General features: G+C 41.4%; 1 protein-coding gene across 1 annotated transcript in view; it reads left to right on the top strand.

Moving 5' to 3' along the window:
* Positions 1 to 63: 63 nt before the first annotated feature.
* The window catches only part of gria1a (glutamate receptor, ionotropic, AMPA 1a), a 71,553-nt gene continuing 52,473 nt past the window's right edge, over positions 64 to 19,143 (top strand). Inside the window, 3 exon segments of the mRNA XM_067598790.1 lie at positions 64 to 2,973; positions 3,117 to 3,251; positions 18,736 to 18,975. Coding sequence (XP_067454891.1) covers positions 2,886 to 2,973; positions 3,117 to 3,251; positions 18,736 to 18,975 — 463 coding nt within the window. The 5' untranslated portion in view covers positions 64 to 2,885.

The raw sequence follows: 19,143 nt of genomic DNA, 5'->3' as shown, positions 1-19,143 counted from the left end.
CTATTCTAAGATCTATTTGCATTAATCAGGATTTAAAAAAAGATTGCATGGCACTCGTTACACATGGGGCTCACAGGCAAACGCACACACACACACACACACAAAGCACTCACAAATACTGAAATAAACACTATGAAACAGGATGGAAAAATATGCATAAATCAAATGTGCTCTTGCACACAGAAAACAAATACCAAAAGATGTGGGAAAAGACTGAAGTACTGTAATGAATGGCTTCCCAACCGTTTATGTTTGAGCTAACCCTCATCATTTTGAACAAAGGCAAGGAAAATTGACCATTCTGCCTGTATTTATGGGACATCCATCATTCATAAATTAGATAACCTTTTACTTTCCACTATGCTATTGCTCAAAACAGCCAGAGGTAGTCATTCATAGATTGTTTTTTAAGAGAAATGTTTCTGCTCAATTGGAAACACTGGAAATCTAATTCAGCATAAGCTTCTAATCTGGTGTTGTGGAAACAATAAGTGCGGAAAGTGATTTTAACACAAGAAAGTACACTGCCTTGGTCTGATAAATGAGCTCATCCGTAATCCTAATTGTGTCAAAGGCAGGATTTACCACTTCATTTTCTAAAGAAGCACCAGGGCATCGCACCAAAGTATGCTTTGCAATCAATCTCATGTGAATATCACCAGTGTTGGTTAATTTTGCCATGTGTACAAAAGCATGGGGGCATGTACCTTTTTCTTCAGGAAATAATTGGCTGTAGCTGTGTGTAAATACATGGTCTAAATCATAACCCCCCTTATCAGTGGCTCACCAGTCCTGCACTGTGTGTCAGGGAGGGGCAGCATGCAAGTCCTTTTTCACATTCAGAATTCTAATATGTTTTATCAAGCCAAGCCAGTTTAAAGAGTTAATTCTGGCCATATTACACCAGTTTCACACCTCTAAAACTTCTAACCCCCCCCCAAAATTTACATACATTCAATTTAAATGGCCACCAGAAACAAAGTATGATCCCTGGTGGAGATGTTTCCAGCCAGTTTACAGTTTTTATTTTATAATCCTGTATCAGTGACCAGGCCATGGCAAGAATGACTCATTTTGTCTTTAGACCTCTAATTGTTCTCTTAACCATGCTAAAACTGTAGGACTTAGAACCAGGAGACCAGACTTTAAAATGGTAAAAACTATGTTTGGTCTTCATACTGCTGACTGCATCATCAGCTTCATCAGTTTTTGTAATCTAAAGTAAATAGACATTATGGTGTTCAATGACAGGCACATATAGAAAAGGTGGAAAACTGGTAATTTATTTTCACCACAGCCAGAAGTATCCTTGAATGTAAAAGTACCTGCTGAATGCATTATTCCAACACTCTTTCAAAGAGCATATGAAGCCTTAATGATGTAATACCTGCATACTTTTACATCCATTTAGATGTCTTGCGTGTTTCTATTGAATTCAGTTCACAGACAAAACCATTTGCATCAAACGTGTTCCATCACAACTGCAATGATTTGTCATGCTTCATGACTTTAGAAATTAGACTTTGCAGTGAGAGATGAAATTAAGGTTTTGGGAACAACAGTTGAGAAACCAATCTCACCACAAGGTCCATTTATTTACTGTTCTGGAGCTTTCAATCACATCACATGATCTTCGCCAGAAGATGGACTTTGCCCATTTGTCATAAAATTGCAGATGTTCACATTTTCATTTTTTTATTATCTCAGCACTTTAATGACTTAATATCCATGTTTGCTTGGAAGTTAAAGTTCAAGGATCATTCTTGACGTTGGAAACAGAAGAAAATGTGGCGAAAAAATTCTTGAATGGTTTAAGATCATATAACAAAATGTGTGAACTGACATCTAAGCTGGGATGCAACAACTTTGCACCCCGGCCCTAATATGAGCTCTACCACTATTTGGAGATTTCTTTTTTGAAAAAATGCACATAGGCTAAACCTTGTTTTCACTAAACATATACAGATCAACAAAACTCCATATTGTGCTTCACCCACTTCTGGGTAAAATGTAGCATTTGGTTGAATGTAATGAAAGTAAACAGGAAATGTTAAATAAAATACACACAATCAAAAAATAATAATTTTCTATAAAATAAAAGTGACAGTAGACATTATGGACATGCTATGCATAGTAATATTGATACTTTTTGCAGTGCAGGGAAGTGAATGGATATTCATGAAATCTCGTGCGTCTCCACCGGGACTTGTGCGCTCTGAGGGTGTACACTGCAAAAAAATAAGTCATTTCGTCAAGAGTGAAAATGTCCTTTTTTAAAAATAAAAAAAAATAAAAAATCAGATGCGAAGACATCCTCCAATAGAGTGAGAGAATGTCACTTCTTTCCTATGCAAAACCGTTGTTTTTTTTGGAAGTATTATTTGTAATTAGTCGGTTTATCATTTCCTGTAGGCTATGAGTGATGTGCTCTCCCCTGCCTTGTTGTGACACTTGTTTCCAGACATTTCTTTAAAGAACCAAAATTCCCCAGCAAAGAAGAAACAAGAGAGATCAGCTCATAGCTCTTGTGGGAGGAAAACCCCGTTATTTAAAGAAGAAAAATGATTTCAGATTGACATTGAGGCTCAACAGCTTTCCAAGACGGGCATATTTTTTGCAGTGCGGTTAATGCTGAAGTCATTCTCCGTCTCATACAACAGCAGCCAAGGACAAGAGAGCATCAGCAGAGAGAGGGAAAACAGGAGAGAGAAAGGTGCCTACTCTCGCCATTGCGATAATTGTCTCGCTGTTGAATCGATCGTCGGTGTAAATGCTGCTCTAACAGGAGGCGACAGGAGCGGAGAAGCGGGGGATTTAACTTCAAACACGGACAAACCTATGCTTGGATTTCGGCTCTTTTTCCCTTCGCCAATGCAAAAGGAAATATGCAGCGAAGCTTCACCATCCTCTACACCAGTTTACTGGGGATGTGCTTGGGTTCAACCTCAAGTTTTCCAAGTAACATCAATATAGGTGAGAATGGCGCACACGCGTCAAAGCTTTTGTCTCAGCAATTCAAGCCGTTAAATCTACCTGATTGTGTGTGTTTGCTTAGAAGTTGTGATCGCTCGTTTTCCTGCTCCAACATTAACTCCTGATTCTTTGCTGCTCAACAGGAGGATTGTTCCCAACCGAATCGCACGAATATGAGGTTTTTCGGTTCGCCCTCTCTCACCACCAGGACATCCCCAAACTGGTGCCGCAGGTGGATATGGTCAAGATGGGGAATAGCTTCTCCATGACATATGCATGTAAGTATTATGTAGCTTAATGAGAAACAGATTATATTTTCTTGCAAGAAAAAACAGGCGGATTTTTTTTTTCCCTTTCCTTGAATCTGTTGATTGACTTCAGGAGGAGCGCTTGGAACTCATTGGGTATAAAGCCTGCACGGGTTATAATTGTATATATTATAGGCCCTACTGCAAAGACTGGCTTGAGTGAGAATGCTTTCTTATTAACTGTTGCGTGGGACCGCGATGGACTTATATTCTGTGCCTTCCTCTGCATGATTGCAGTATGATTTTGCGCTCCGGGGAAGCCACGGGGATTTAAAAACAACCTCTGCAGCTGCAGCAGCAGCAGCCTACAGATCTTCCAGTCATATAACATCAGGTTTTACAGCTATATGAATTTTAAAGCGGCTGCCACTGATCCCAGTGCGCATTTCCTTCTTTAAACCGAGGTAGAAAACAAAGAGCCAGAGCGCACTCAGGGCTCTCAGGCGATGTGAACAAAGAGGAAAAAACACTCTAAATGCATTTCTAATTAGCCACGGATCACAATCCGATTATTTTTTTCTGGCAGAACACACACTGTTACAACCCTCATCCCCAAAACCTTTACCAAGACACGCGCATACGCATAGGCTACATGCACGCACAATAAATATTTCAACTTTCAGGACTTAACCATCACCAGCAACACTGAGTGATCTTTTTGATTGGATTTTTATTAATATATATATTATTTTATAGAAGACAGTGTATCTTCCATTCATTTATTTTTGAGAGTGTGAGGAATAATTGAAGAAAAATAATAGAAGCAGGATTTGTGGTCAACATGGAAGTTTAAAAATTCATAATTTTTAGTGTCTGGTCAGAGCAGTGGGGATGCCATTCTCCTGCGGATGATAATGTGTGTCATTATGCCAGCCAAACAATAACCCCATGTCTGAGCTTGACAAAAGAAATGCCACTCTAAATTGTTTCTTCTTTGTTAACACTGCACTTATCCCTCTTTTGTATTCTGACAAGATTTTGTCGCCCTTGAGGCTTTTCAGCCGCGTTTTTTCCTCATTCCATCCTCGACTCCTCTGAATCTGCCTGTGGCTCACTCGCACGCTCACGAGTGAAGTCGCACGCTTCCAGGAGATACCCTTTGACAGTTGTGCCTTCCTGTCTCTCTGCCAGGTGTGTGACATTGCCTCTGTGACAGACATTTGATTACTTTTCTCAGACATCGACGGTTGCGTTTCCACTTTGAAATCAGTCTGGAATGTAAAAACTGGTCTTCGCTCCATTTTCCAACCGTCTCACATGCAGCTAGTGAAAGCTCACAGAATAAACAGAGGTGAGGAAAGAAATGATGCAATTTTATAAAGACACAGAGTACAAGCATAATGACATTCTGACTCGGAGCTGTAATGTAATGTGGCTGTAGCAGTTCTTATGAGACTCAGTTATGAGCTTAGAAGTCAATTGGAAATAAAACATTATGTGCAACAGCACTCGTGCAGATTTATAGACATCCAGAGTTGGCTGCTGCTGAATGTTGAACACTATCACTAAAAGGAAATTGTCTGATTTACTCTTGTGTGTCAGAGTATTGCGCAAATATCCCTGCACTTTAGTATAACCTGTCCATAAAACTGCACACTTTATGAAGTTCATCCTTCTTAAAATTGGCTTCATAGCGTGTATTATTTCTGCAGAGATGTCTTCAAAAACACAATTAAAGCTGTAAAAAATATTTGGTAACCCAAACAGTCCTCAGCCGACATCCTTCCTCTCTATTCCAACCACCCACCCCGAAGCCATTTAGGCCAGGGAGGCCTGGCAGAGCTGTGTAATGAAATGTAAACACACCCAAGATGCCCTCATTAATGAGATGGTCCTCTGCTCAGAAGGGAATGTGAAGTGAATATGAGGGTCAGGCTGCTGCGCAACGTTTTCAGGGATGTCGCTAGCAGATCAAACATGGAGCTTATAGAAGCAGGAAGGGATATGGGGGAAGGGGGTACAATGATGTCTTAGTCACAGCATGCAACCAGTTGAGAAATGGCAGCAGTAGGCTGTTAAAGAACAGTATGGCAATTGGGACTCATATGGCACACATGCAGCATGGCACACCTACTGTTATCTGCTTTTTTTCCCCCCTTTTTCCATTTTCTTAATCAGTTAAATCACTTCCAAAATCCATTACAACATCAAAAGTGTGAAAGCAGATCTTTTACAAAAGAGATGTTTTAAATCCCCAAAAGATCGATTATCTTGATCTGAAAGGTTTGAAGCTCAATATTCAGGATTTACCAGAGGTTCTCCTGAGCCAGTCACTGTGATCACGGATATCCACAGATTTTTCTTCTCCCTCCAGGCTGTCCCCTTTCTGATTCTTCAGCGCAGTACCATTAAATCTGACATCTTTTCCTCATCGTGTCACGCGTATCAGTGCAGTCCATGGGTATGATGGTTGGCTGTGGCACAAGCGTGTCAGAAAGATTCACAGCGGAGGGAGACGGCAAAAATGAAAATGACACCTCTTCCTGCTGTGTGTCACTCGTTCTAAAAGAGTATTTCAAAAGTATAGAGGCTGTATAGTGATGTGTTTGCAAGGGGTGAAAAAAAGGCTCCATGGCCTGTTTATAATGAATCAGATGAGAAAAGCAGCCTATTCCTTGGTTTCAGTTTAGTATGCCTACGTGGAGGAGTGTGTACATGTGTGTCTGCATCTGGGCACCTATTCTGGCATCTGTGTAGGATGTCTTGAGTGAGTGAAAGTTCACCTCTGTAAGCGTGAGTGAGAGTGCGGTGGGAACGTCCCCGGGGCTCTCAGGGTCCACGGGCGTGAAAAGCGGCGGGTGAATGGGCCCTTGTGCACGGGGATGAATGGAGCTCCGGATGAGGGTGATACTCATCAGTTGGCTCTCATGGCTAGCCACTTCCTCCTGAAGCAATCCCTCCCACCACACACACACACACACACACACACACACACACACACACACACACACATGCACATGCTCACATACACTCGCTGGCACCTGCCTAAAGAGGCAAATAGGAGAACAGAGATGGGGGGTTGGGTGGACTAGGGCAAAGGTGAAAGAGAAAACAAAGAGCAAGAGAAAGACAGAAGGGAAAAAACATAATAGATTGAAACACTGAATGGTTGATGGTGAAGTGATTCATTTTATTTGCCGTCTGTGGAGTCATCAGGATAGTAATGACAATGGCAACGCTGTCGGCATAATGCGAGACAGGCTACTGCAGCTAATTTGCATTTCACTGTCTTCTTTCTTACTTTCACAGACAAGTCATAAAGTGATAGAGCACTTGCATTTATCAGCATTTATTTTGAATGGAGCGTGACTTTTTGTATATGGGCCTGTGTGTGTATAGATTTTCAGTCAAAGCGCTTGCTGGACTGGTTCATTTTACATGTTTCCTGTGGTTAAAAATAACTGCCAGGGATGCTGTGTGTACATGGAGATTATTAGTCACTGTTCCCTTCAGTTAGATATCACATTACCATAATCTGCTATTGACTTGGTTTATAATAAGGACGTCACTGAAGCTCTAGCTTCATGTCAAATCCCCTGCAGGCTCACGCCTATTTTATCTACTTTTCTCTTTGATATCATACATGTGTGGTGAGATTTAGGCTAAGCTTCGGCTATTTTTGGTAAGAAGCTGTGGTCTTAAATCGCAGATGTTACACCTACAGTAGTAACAAAATTTAACACTTAAAACTGTGGAATTTAAAATCATGATGTACATTTAGCTTTACGAATCTCTAACTTGAATTTGATTTTGTGTCCGGTTCAGCAATTCTGATAGTAAACCTTTCATTAAGACTAATTAGTGTTCATGGAAAAGACGATTTATGTTGTCACTGCGTTGCAAGCAGCAGTATTTCCCCGGGTCTCTGAGGGTCGGTTAAAGAGGACTGTAAGAGAATCTATGAGGCAGATGATCAATGAACTGAGCACCGCACAGAGGCCTGCCCAGCCAATCGATATGGCACAGATGGGGGGGTTGGGGAGGCTTCCCTCCGGGCAGGCCTAGAGGACAGATATGAATTACTGTTGGTAGATGGGATGTATGTAGGTCTATGTCACAGAGACAATGTACAGGTAGAGGTCAAGTCCAGGGGTGTTCGAATACTGATAGTTAATCAAGTCCTGCATTGTTGTAATATCGGTAATGTCAATGGGATTCAATAATGTTTATAAACATTATAGTTATAACAATATTTTCATGGTATTGGATGCATTCCTTATATTGTTGATCAAATTGGAAGGTGTAAGGCTGCTGTTTTGCCTTCAATTCAATTCAATACAACTTTATATATCCCTGACAGGGAAATTGTATGCAGCAGCTCATCAATCCAGATGAACAGATATATTACACGTGCAGTTGATAGACAAGAAAATAAATGTTCATCAAACACATCATTGACTTTGTTACAAGCAGGGGATGCAAAATTAGTGATTGAAAACAAATTTGCAGAGATGCTGCAAGAATGACTGACACAGATTATACTCCATTGGGTGTCTTCATACATGGACATGTTCACTCGTGTTTTGTCAGTAGCTATTTTGTATAATAACATAATGATAATAACATTGTACTCATTAGTCATATAGAATTTAAACACACCCCCATGTTAACTAAGGCAATATTGCTTTTAGTTGCTTTCTATTACTATAGTTGTGTGCACAATGAGGGATTAATACCAGCATTTCATTTGCACTCACTGTCTGGTCATTTGACCTTTTCTTTCTTGCCTTGTCAGATCTCACATTTACTTTAGTGAGTACAATGTTATTGATAGAAATGATCGCAAATCACACTTGAATTGTACTAAACAAGAATTATCCTCTAACATGCATGAAAAGATGGTAATAATCACAGCATGTTTTCTCTTGTGGGTCAGGTGCAACCTTCAGCTGGCTGAAGTCTTCTTCATCAGTGTAGTGTCTTGTTCTGACTACTAAAAAGAAATGTGTGTGAGCATTTGAGAAGGAAATTCAGTGGTCACACACTTGCACACACACAATAGCTAACAAGAGACAGAGCCTGAGCAGATGCATTTAATGTATTATTCAATGCAGCACATCCAAAGCGATCACTCCATGGAGTTATAAGCATAAATATGTAATAATAACCCCACAGAAAAAAAAAAAGAAAATTTAACTCAACTCACACTGTTTAGAACTGTAATGCTGAAAAATACTGTTTAGGATCTGCCGGGAGAAACCGACAAAGAAATGTCTGCACCTTGAAGACCTTTATTTAAATATTTCTTTCTGTACACCCTTTTTGCACCACTCCGTCCACCCTCCAGGGGCAAACAACACCCCAGAAATGAGAATCTCCGCTGGGACGTGAGTGTAAAGACAGAGAGGGTGGGGGGGGGGGTGGAGGTTAAGCTGCAATTTTAGACCCGGTGGCTGGTGTCAGTTAAGCTCTGGGGTGCTGTATTTTATTGTGTAGCTACTGTGTAAGTCATTGAGGTATAGCTATGGTGACTGACGTCCACAGTGCATGCATGTTCAGAGGTATTACTGAGTGTTCGGTGTGATATTGAAAAAGGCGGACGAGTAGCAGATCACTGTTCCCTCCTGAGTGGGAACAACATGACAGTTATTTGTCGAGGAGGAAACAATGGCGGAGAAAAAAAAAAAAAAGAAAGAACAGAAACTGACGGTTGTTCTCTTGGGCTAGAGTCTGGCAGGTGCTAGTCTGATGAATGAGAAGGCTTGGATTTTTTTTGCTCCGTAGCGCCAGGGATAGAGAATGGCCCATAGCAATCAATGTAGATCAGCCAAAACTGTTCCCCAAGCAGCGGGGTGATAGAGTGTGGAGCAAAAGAGGGATAGAAATTGTTTCTGTGTGTTGTGTCTACTTTTGTTGCTTGGCAAAAGAAAGGTAGAGGGAATGTGTTACTGGGGTAGGTGTGAAGGAAGAGAGAAATGGTTAGGAAGGAGAAAATAAGCAACCTGTCATTCAGTCCCCCTCACCGTCTGATTTGACCAATTAGTCCTCCAAATAGGACCACACTGGTCGTTTGTACCATACACTCTAGAATGACCCATGCGAGCATTTTCAGGACAACCCATTGGAGCGTAATTTGCTGCTCTCCAAAGCCATTATAACTCACTGTTAAAAACGAATTGTTTTATGATTTAACAACGCTGTGGTTAAGGTCTGGTGAGGTTTAGGCAACACTTGGTTAGGTGGTTTTAAAGAAAGATCATGGTTCGGGTTAAAATGATCACTTAAAACATGGGTAGTACTATCTTAAAGTTAGGCAACCTTCATCGTCATGGCAAAAGTAAACACCACAACAATCGTTTTAAAAAAAATTCAAAACTTAAAAAAAATCGTCTGAACTTGCGGTTGGAACCGAGAAGCGAACAGCAGTCTCCTGCAGCAAAGGCCATTTTTTGCATTTTTTTGCCATCTAACTATCTAGCTATCCACCCAACCAGCCTCCTCCTAATAAGGAAGTCACCTTACATCAATGTCATCTGAACTGCACCACTTACCCGGGTCACAATTACTACGGCCGTCTGTCACTCAAACGTAACTATATATTGTTGTTGGCGACTGAATTTACAACCAATGGCGTTGTTTTTCTTGGGAGGACAGGCTCGATATGACCATTGTCCAAGAGCCAGTTGCCCCATAAAAGTAACCTCAATGACCATGCGGTGCCTTGAGGCATGAGCATTCTGCTGTGATGGCATTACCAGTCATTATCATACATACACTTCACATTTAGCCCCTAAATACACACGCATTACAAATGGCTGCGTCCACTCTGTTTCCATTTGTTTTCCTCTTTGTCTCTCTAAGCCTGCTCTGAATCCTTCTATGTATTCAAACAAGCTCACCAAGTATTTAAAACAAATCTGTCGTCTCTGGAGGTAATGGCAGCAGGGACGTGGAGGTCTGAGCTGAGACGTGTTGGGCTGGCAATTAGAAAACAAAGTGTTCGGGGATGAGGACCAGGATTTGTGCTGCAGGGTGGAGGGAGCGCCGGATGATGGCAGCTGTCATGTTTTTGCAGCAAAGACAGAAGCGGAGTCCCTCTTTTGTCATACAGTACATCTCAGGAGCTTCTGTGTACTTAATGAGGAACAAAGCCTCCAAACATATTAAACAGTGTGACATAGTGCAACTGCTTTCACAGTTACAGCACAAGACTGCTGTTATCTGCACAGCCGTGCATATGCTCACTTTACTAAATGACTGCCTTACCATGACACCAGACCTGCAACAGTTGTGGAAAGGTTGTAGCAGCAAACAAGGAAAAAGAGAATAACAAGGTGTTACAGGTGTGCAATACAATATATGTGAGTGTATTAGACTTAAGTCGCTAATGTTACAAACCAGTGAGGACTATCAGGGCTACTACATAGTAATATTGAATTTGTATATAATCCATTTGCTAAGCCCTTTTTTACTGTTGTTATGCCTGTCAAGCTTTCCATTCTCACTTATTTAAACAAAATATATCCTTTTGACTGCAGACAGATAGGTCAATAAAACGACCATCGATTTTGGTGGCTGAAATCATAACTATCGATTTTTATTTTAGCTAGCTAGCTAATTATTCTTAAGTTCATGGGTTGGTTAAAAACTCCCTGTCCAGCTGACTGATTATGAAATGAGGCCCTTGTAGAAGGGTCCTAAATATGCACCGTATGGCTACATACTTTTTTTAATACAGCCTGTAACCCCACAAAACGGTGTCGTTAGCTAATGATACACTGCTTAGCTTTGGAAGTGATGTTACATTAGCATTACTACTGTAGATAGTAAGCTAGTTAGCCAGACATGCCAAGCCATAATGTTTGCAGCTTACATTGGAGCAGATAAACACATTTTTACTCATTTTACCCCTTTTACTCATGCATTTTTGTTTTTGAATGGTTAAAAGAAAAACACCACTCTCCAAACTCTTTATTGCTCTTATTACACCCCCAAGAAACCTTGATAGGCCTGCTGCAATGTGGTTACAGTTGCTAAGTTATGACTGTAGAATCATTGTTTGCAAACTGTCAATTTTTACATCAATGATTTGTCAAGTATTTAAATCACTGGATTAACGGAACTCAGACATTCTTGTCTGGTAATTGTATCTATTTCTCAATTTATTTTCCAAAGAATTTATTACACACAGTATATCAATATCATGATAAACAATTACATATACAGAGATACAGGATTTAATCCAGGTGTTATCCATGAGTGCATAGTACTGCATTGCTGCCAATTTGTTCTTAAGTAGATGATATTGCAGTGCTGAAACAGTAAGTTGATACATCAATTAGTCGATGGGCAGAATATTAATCAAAAACAATAACTGAATAATCCTTACTCATTTATCAAGTAAAAATGTATTTATCTGGCTTCAGATTCTCAACTGAGAGCATTTGCTGCTTTTCTGTGGTTTATGTAATTTCAGATTGAGTATCTTTGGGTCTTTCACTGTTAGTTAAGGAAAACAAGGTATTTGAAGACCTCATCTTGGGCTATGGGGAATTGTAATGGAAATTTTTCAGTACCCTCTTACATCAGATTGATTTACGGGTTCATCAATTAATCACAAAAGTAATCAACAGACTAAATAGCAATGAAAATAATTACCTTTACTTGCAGCTCTAGCTAGTTGTAAGAAAATGAATGCTGGCTGCATTGAATGCATTCATTTTCTGGCTGCTCGTGGATTCTGTTCAGGTCTACAGCGAAACACTTCATTTCCCAGCGGCTCAGCTGGAATTTGTGCAGGACAATTGTTAATTTATATAGCAGCTCCTAATGAATTAGCATGCAGGTTGTGTGTTTGCCTCTTCTTGCTCCGCACATCCACCTCCATCACTTCTTCTGTCAGAGAAATGAGTGTGTGATCGGGACCGTCCCTCTGCACCTGTCGACACTGATACGCAGATGGGGAGATAATTGTGAAGGGATAATTGTTAAGGAGATAATTGGAGTTTCCATACCCCCTGACAGGAGTTGGTCTGGGCTGGGTTTCTGACCCGATGCCCAGGTAAGCATTTATTCAGCAGGCGGCAAGGCTCTGCAGCAAACCAGATTGGAAACGTGGTGAGAAACAGCAAGGAGGAGAGACAATGGCCTAGCATGAGAAGGTTAGAGAGCGACACGCAGAAAGGGAGAGAGATGTTCGGAGCTGAGGGGAGTGCTCTCACACCCTCGATTACCCATTTAATGAGGCGATGCAGTGCCATTGTTTTATTACTTAGAGCAAATAGGAGAAATCTAGATTTCACCGTGTGGTCCATGTATTTCCCACTGCTAGGCTGGCATCTGTTCTCTTTGTTCGCCGCAGTCTCCCTATCATCTCCTCTCACAGATGCTAATGCTTCTGTTTCTTCTCCTCTCCAGCAAACAGCTTTGCCTTCTGTTTGCCCTCACCTACATTTTCAAGACACGCTTGCTTTTTGGCTCATCCTTATTACCCTTCCATTACCCCCATTTGAACTAATGTAATCTCTCATGAGTATCCAACGCTCCCACACATTAATCTAAGAAGCGTTTGGCTGGTCAGCTTGCTCTGATCGCACTATTCCCAGAGGTGGAAGCTCAAGAGTTTAGTGTCTTCTCTATTTTCGTCATGATTTTCTCCTTTGCTTCATTGACTCACTTATTACTTTTTCTCTTCTGCCTTTTCTTTCTCTTTCTCTGTTCTTGTCCCTCTCTTTTGCCACACACACACACTGGGAACAGCAACAACATGAACACTGTTTTATTGCTCTTGCAAAGGCAGTAAATCTCCCATGAGCTTGAGGAGCTAAAGCTGTTTATACCAGGGAACAGCGAGCACTCCTCTCCGGAGCGCAGCACTCCAGGGGGGCATATAGGTACTCTAGAGAGGTGGGAAGGTAGTGAGGCAAAGCCCAACCCCTCCTAAAAACCTCAAAAACCTGTTTAGCATTTCTCGACTCAATATTACAGTTTACACATGGATGAAATAATGTCCTTGCAGTGTGTTGACATATTATGACTGGACGCAGAATGTTGGTATGAATCATTTTCTCTGGGATAGATTTCAAGTCGTTTGCAGGAGATCCCAGAGAAAACTGCTCACAGTAAAACCCTCCTACCCACTCACGTCTGGAGAGACATTCACGCAGATTCACGTTGGTGCTGTGTTTCGGTCCCGTGAGTCCCTGTCCTCTTCACAGAAGGAGATTGATTGCACTGTGTGAGTCATGCTATGTTGGAGGGCTCACCCCCCTCCCACCCCATCACCTGAGGGATTCTTCACAAGCACAAGCTGTGTGTGTGAGACGCTTGCTTGTCAGAATCATGGAGACCTTTTTTTTATTAAGAGGGGTGGTAAGGAAGGGATGAGGGTGGGGTGTTTGATGGGTGAAGGGAGTGTGTTCACCCTTAGCGTTCAAGCAAGATCTGGATGCATGTGTGTGAGTCGGGTATCAACTTCTTCCGTTAGACCTTTCATTAACATAGCTGATTAGCTCTCCGGAAGATGGATGGGACCAGAGGGACCACAACATGCTCCCTGTTTTTATTACACACATCATCTGACAGTTATTAGCCATGGGTGGCTGAGTGGAGGATGATTGTGTGCGTCTTCCAGTGTCTGGTGTCAGGTGTGTTTTTCTCCCCTCAAAGTGCTCTGTGGTTGATTGAGTGACCCTTCACCCTTGTGGAGGTGGTGTATATTACTGGATGATGTGACAGGAACCTCTCTGCTCCTGTCATCCCTCTCATCTTTCAAACGGATACCTTAGACAAAATATGGAAAAGGTACTTCATCAATATGATTTTACACCGGCGCTGGTTCATACAGTCATCCGTGTGCAGGTTTGTTTGGCAGCACACAGATGGAAATCGTTTTGTGCTGTTAGATTTGTGACCAAAGTCCATGAACCATTTTACATCACATGCACTGTAATGAAATATAATTAATCAACAGAGTAATGTATTCACCTTTACAGTATAATACAGCAACATAAAGTTGATGATTGTGATCATATTAATAATGTAAAGAAATATATAGAAATGTCTTTTGTGTCCTTGTTTTCCCTTGTTGGGTCCCATTTTTGACTGAAAAAGAGAACAGATTTGAAAGCTGTGGTCTCGTGGTGTAAAGGTGACTTTGGGTGGACAACATAAACCCGGGTGTAGTAGTAGGATCTAAGCTCACTATATGAAGGTTGTGTGTGACTCAATCTGCCAGGGTTATGCTTAGGTGGAAGAAAGCTGAGCTGGATTTAGCTGCTCACTGTTCCATTCCACGGTCTTTGTTTATCGACGCCCAAAGGAAAAAGACATCAGTTTATACAATCAGTAAACAGATTTTGTTGGCGTTTCACAGTAAAAAACACACAGAAAAGAAAATTGCATATACTTAGTTGTTAGTTTGAGCATCCTAATCAGATGTCCTATTTTGTGGAGTCTCCTGACATGTCAGTCTTCAGTAGAGGGGCTCTATTAAAAAAAGACCTTTATGGTTGGCTGAACAAGAACCCTCCAATCAGTACGCTCCCTCCAGCTGAACCCAGCTTCCTTCTGCTGTGAAATTCCCTCTTTTCTGACCTTAATGGGGCACAGCACAATAGTATGCATCTCCCAGGGGAAGAAAATAGTAGAAACCCTGCGTTACTTCTGTGTGTGTTTGTGGAGGCACACTGTTTGATGTATGTAATGTCCTTATGGGAAGTTGTGGTTTGTACGTGGTCGCAGTAAACCCATGTGTCCAGGGTACATGTGTTTTACTGGGTTTTCAGTGTGAATGCATTAGGCGCTGCGCTCAAAAGACCTTCTTTATATTGATTCTTGCAAACCTGGTTGTAGCTCCTCCCAAAAAAAAAGAGAGAAATTGTTTTGTGACTGCACTCGGTACATTTCAATTCAACTATATTGATTTTTTTGACATATCAAGCGATGCATTATTGGAAAAAGAATCACACAGCCACACAAAGGAGCAGCTCTATAATACCACTCACTGATACACAGTTTAGTGAGCAGCTCCGGTGGAGCATCAAGGGCACCTTGACACCTTTGACTGACACATAATTGTTCCAATATATCTGGTAAATATTGACCTGTATTGAAATATTGATCAGTTAAATTGACTCACTTTGATTTTGCCCTGAAACAAGCATTTAAAACAATTTGATTTTATTTTCCTTGTGGATGATGTTGCTTTATTTAATTCCTTAACATCCATCAAATAATGATAAGGTTACTGTCAGACTGAAAAATGGGCCCTTCATACCTTTTATCCATCAAAATTTAAAATTTAAGGCTGTTTATTGTCATGTTTTATAGCCATCAAATCAAACCCAAACTACATTTTAGAGTGAACCAGTAATCTGCAATCACACACACAAAGTTGGACTGGGTTTTAAAGATTCATAGCCAGTAAGAACGATGCAGTCTTGCCTACCACCCCTCAAGCAGCCCTCCCATCATCTGCAAATTCAGATGCAGGAACAACTGTCACAAACATGCCCTCTTTGAGCAGCCAGCACAGACACTTCTGTCATTTGATATTTGGCTCATGCTAAGCAGAGGAACAGCTGCAGGGCACAGGAAACAGAGAACAGGGAAGACAGTAGCTGCGTGAGTTGTTTCTGACAGCTCCTCCTGTTGTGCGAGTGTCAATCCCGTTCGGATTTGAGTTTTTTCTCCCTTTTCCTGCGGCCCTATACTCTTTGGCCACACCAAATGCAAATCAACTTGTTGTTCATTCGTAGGAAAAGTTTAGAAAGGGTGAAAATTTCAAGTCAGTTCTTGTCTGCTTTCCTGCATTTGTATGCAAGTGCTGATATTTTGTTGACTTGTGGAAGTTATTATGGTTTGTTTTGAGTGTAAATACAAATGTGGTGCAGTGGGAGCGTGCTGCAAATCTTCCATTATTTCAGAAATTATCCACAGATTTTGTAAAGCAAAGTCGGTTTTGCAAATTCACTAATTCCTTGAGGGGAAACCTAATTATGATTAAATGTCCAAACACTCACAATTCCCTCTCCATTTTCCAAAAGTCTTTTAGCAGCTCTGAGCTACTGTAACCCCTGCCAGAGGAACAGACCGTTGCCTGGGCAACATTAGTCCTGCCACCATGGCAGCTGTAACTGTGGTGAGGAGACACGGAGTGCCAGGGTGGACAGGTGTTGCTGGGGTCTTCAAGATCACTTTAGGTCTTTCAGCCCTGCCTCCAATGTCATTACACATGTGGAGCAGTGCTAACAAGCCGCTCACACACAAACACACTCAATACGCCGCTCCTCTATACTGTTATCTGAACGAAACTGCTGAGTTACATTAATGTTCTGCATCATGCCCGTGTCGAATTAGACGAGCACATGCTTCTCTTGCCAGCTCGGAGCAGGAGGTCCGTGCCACATGGCTGCATGTATTTTTTTTTTTTTGTCAGACAGACATACTGTAGGTATAACAAATGACTCATATTCAGAGAAACATGGTAACCTGCTGTAGGGCAGAGTAATAGGACACTGCACAAAAAGTCAAACAAGCTCTCATTACCTTTTATCCAGGCAGAACATGGAGGCCACCGTTAAAATTGGCCCTAGAAAATTGTAAGGGGAAAAATAATGTGTGGTAGTGGAAAGCAATAGCTGAGAGAGTGTCCATTTACTAGCAAGAGCGTGTGCAGACCATGAAGGAAAGATAGTTCTGTTACTGAGTCAGTGTGGCGAGGCGCAAAATGTCTATTTCAGGGCTTGCTTTAAGTAGGGTGACTCACCAGGCTTTTGGAGCACTAGAGGCTGCATATGTGTGTGTTTTCATGTGTGTGTGCGCACGTATTTTCATGTGATACCGCTGAATTTCTCTCTTTCTCTCTCCCCCTTCCTTGCTCTCCCTCTATCTCCGTCACACACACGCAAACACACACACACACACGTGCCTGCCTGGCGGGTGCAGGTCTGCGACAGGTTAGGCGTTTTGGGTACGGGCCATCCTCACTGTCTTTCCCTCAGCTCCTAGCAGCGAGCTGGCCCTCGCGCGGGGACAGGCAGCAACTTCAATCTGTTTGGTAAATACTGAGATAAGTAAGGCCCACCCATCGCCACAGCAGAAAATAGCCCAGGCCAGACCTGCGTGTGCAAAGATAGCATGCCATGCTGAAGGCATGGCGAGGATATACCCACCAATGAGAGGACTGTGAACATAAATTAGCTATTTTAAGATATTAGAGGGTGTGAAAGAAGTCAGAGTGACAGACAGACAATGGGAGAAAGAGGAATAAAGAGACTGAAGGAGAAAAGAAAATGAGAGATGGAAACTGCCTCCTGCTGCCAGTAAAATGTCAATGGAACCCTGGGGATGCATTGATTAACCTCTCCGCTCCTAATCTGCCTTCACCTCCTCCACCTCTCACTGAAAGCAAACAGACTGGTGGTATACAGATGGACAAACTGGCCATCTTTGCATAAACGTGATACAGAGTTGATTGGACAAGGCTATTAAAAGCTGTTTTCAACTGAAAGGTCATAAGCACTATGTGATGACTGATAACTGATAATCTCCTTTTTAAACATCAGAGATATTTTGTAAAACAGTGAAGCTTCTTCACATCGGTGAAGGACAACAATAAAAAAAAAAAGAAAACATGATAAAAAACCAGTCCAATTAAACTCACTAGGCTTTTCCATGGCAGACATTTTGACATGTCACAGTAGGAAAAGCACCGGTGTTTCTACTGAAATTAATTGCAGCTGCATTCCATTCAGCTGCATCCGTTTCAGAGCTCTGGTATTGTTCATGCTGGTCTATTGTCACAGCTCAGTGTGACACCTAACTAAAAGAGTGCTGTCATTAATGTTACCATAATAAGATGCTTTGCTGCTGTGAAAAATCATATTGTCTGTTTTGAAACGGGTCTATTCAGTACAACCTCTTCACTCATACATGAGGAAATTTGTAGGACATAATTTAGGTAGAAGTACAAACATGTAGTAGGTATAAGCAAAAATGTTACAAATATACATAGAATGTACACATAAGAGAAAATAGAGTTAGATCAACATTTTTTATTGCATATTTTATTACAGACTGCTGGTCTGCTGTTCAATCCATGAAACAAATGCTCAGTTTTGGAAATCCTACAATTCTTAATATATTTTTATTGCTACAAGAAAGGTGTTTTCACTTACATTAGTGTGCAGTAGCATACGGTGCCTAAAATCATGGTAGATTGTGTTCATTGTATTATAATCTGGATCACTGTCTTTGTACAAGTAGAGAACACAGAAAGAAAGCAGGGAAGTTGTGGTTCATGGTTGGTGCCGTAGGCCACCAGGGCGACCCCCACAGAAAGAAACATTGACCTGCACTGACTAGCCGATAAATGACACAATGGATCGCTATCTATTAGTGTGTGGGCCTCTCAGGGGCTTTTTTCATGTGTAATACAAATATTCCATAATCTTTAATCTATTTAACTTGATCTGTTTTTTATGTTCCTTCTTTTCTCTTTTCTTCCTGGCAGTTTGCTCCCAGTTCTCCAAAGGTGTGTATGCCATCATTGGCTTGTATGACAGGAAGACAGTCAACATGCTCATGTCCTTCTGCGGAGCGTTGCACGTCTGCTTCGTCACACCGTCCTTCCCAATTGAGACGGCCAACCAGTTTGTCATCCAGCTGAGGCCTGAGCTCCAGGATGCTCTGGTGGGAGTGATCGAACACTACGGATGGACCAAGTTTGTCTACATGTACAGTTCTGACTCAGGTGAGAATCTATTTAGCCTTTGATTTCATACATCATATTTCATCACATTTTCAGTATATAATAATAGAATATATCTTTTAAGCTTTTCTACATCATTATAAAAAGATGTGGCTTTGAAGTGGGATAAGACACATGGAGTATATATATGTACTGTAGGTTAATCTAAAA

The sequence above is a fragment of the Thunnus thynnus genome, chromosome 9 (assembly GCF_963924715.1).
Source record: "Thunnus thynnus chromosome 9, fThuThy2.1, whole genome shotgun sequence".
NCBI classification, from domain to species: Eukaryota; Metazoa; Chordata; class Actinopteri; order Scombriformes; family Scombridae; genus Thunnus; species Thunnus thynnus.
Note: the sequence above shows the minus strand (reverse complement) of the source record. Positions and strands in the feature narration are given on the sequence as shown.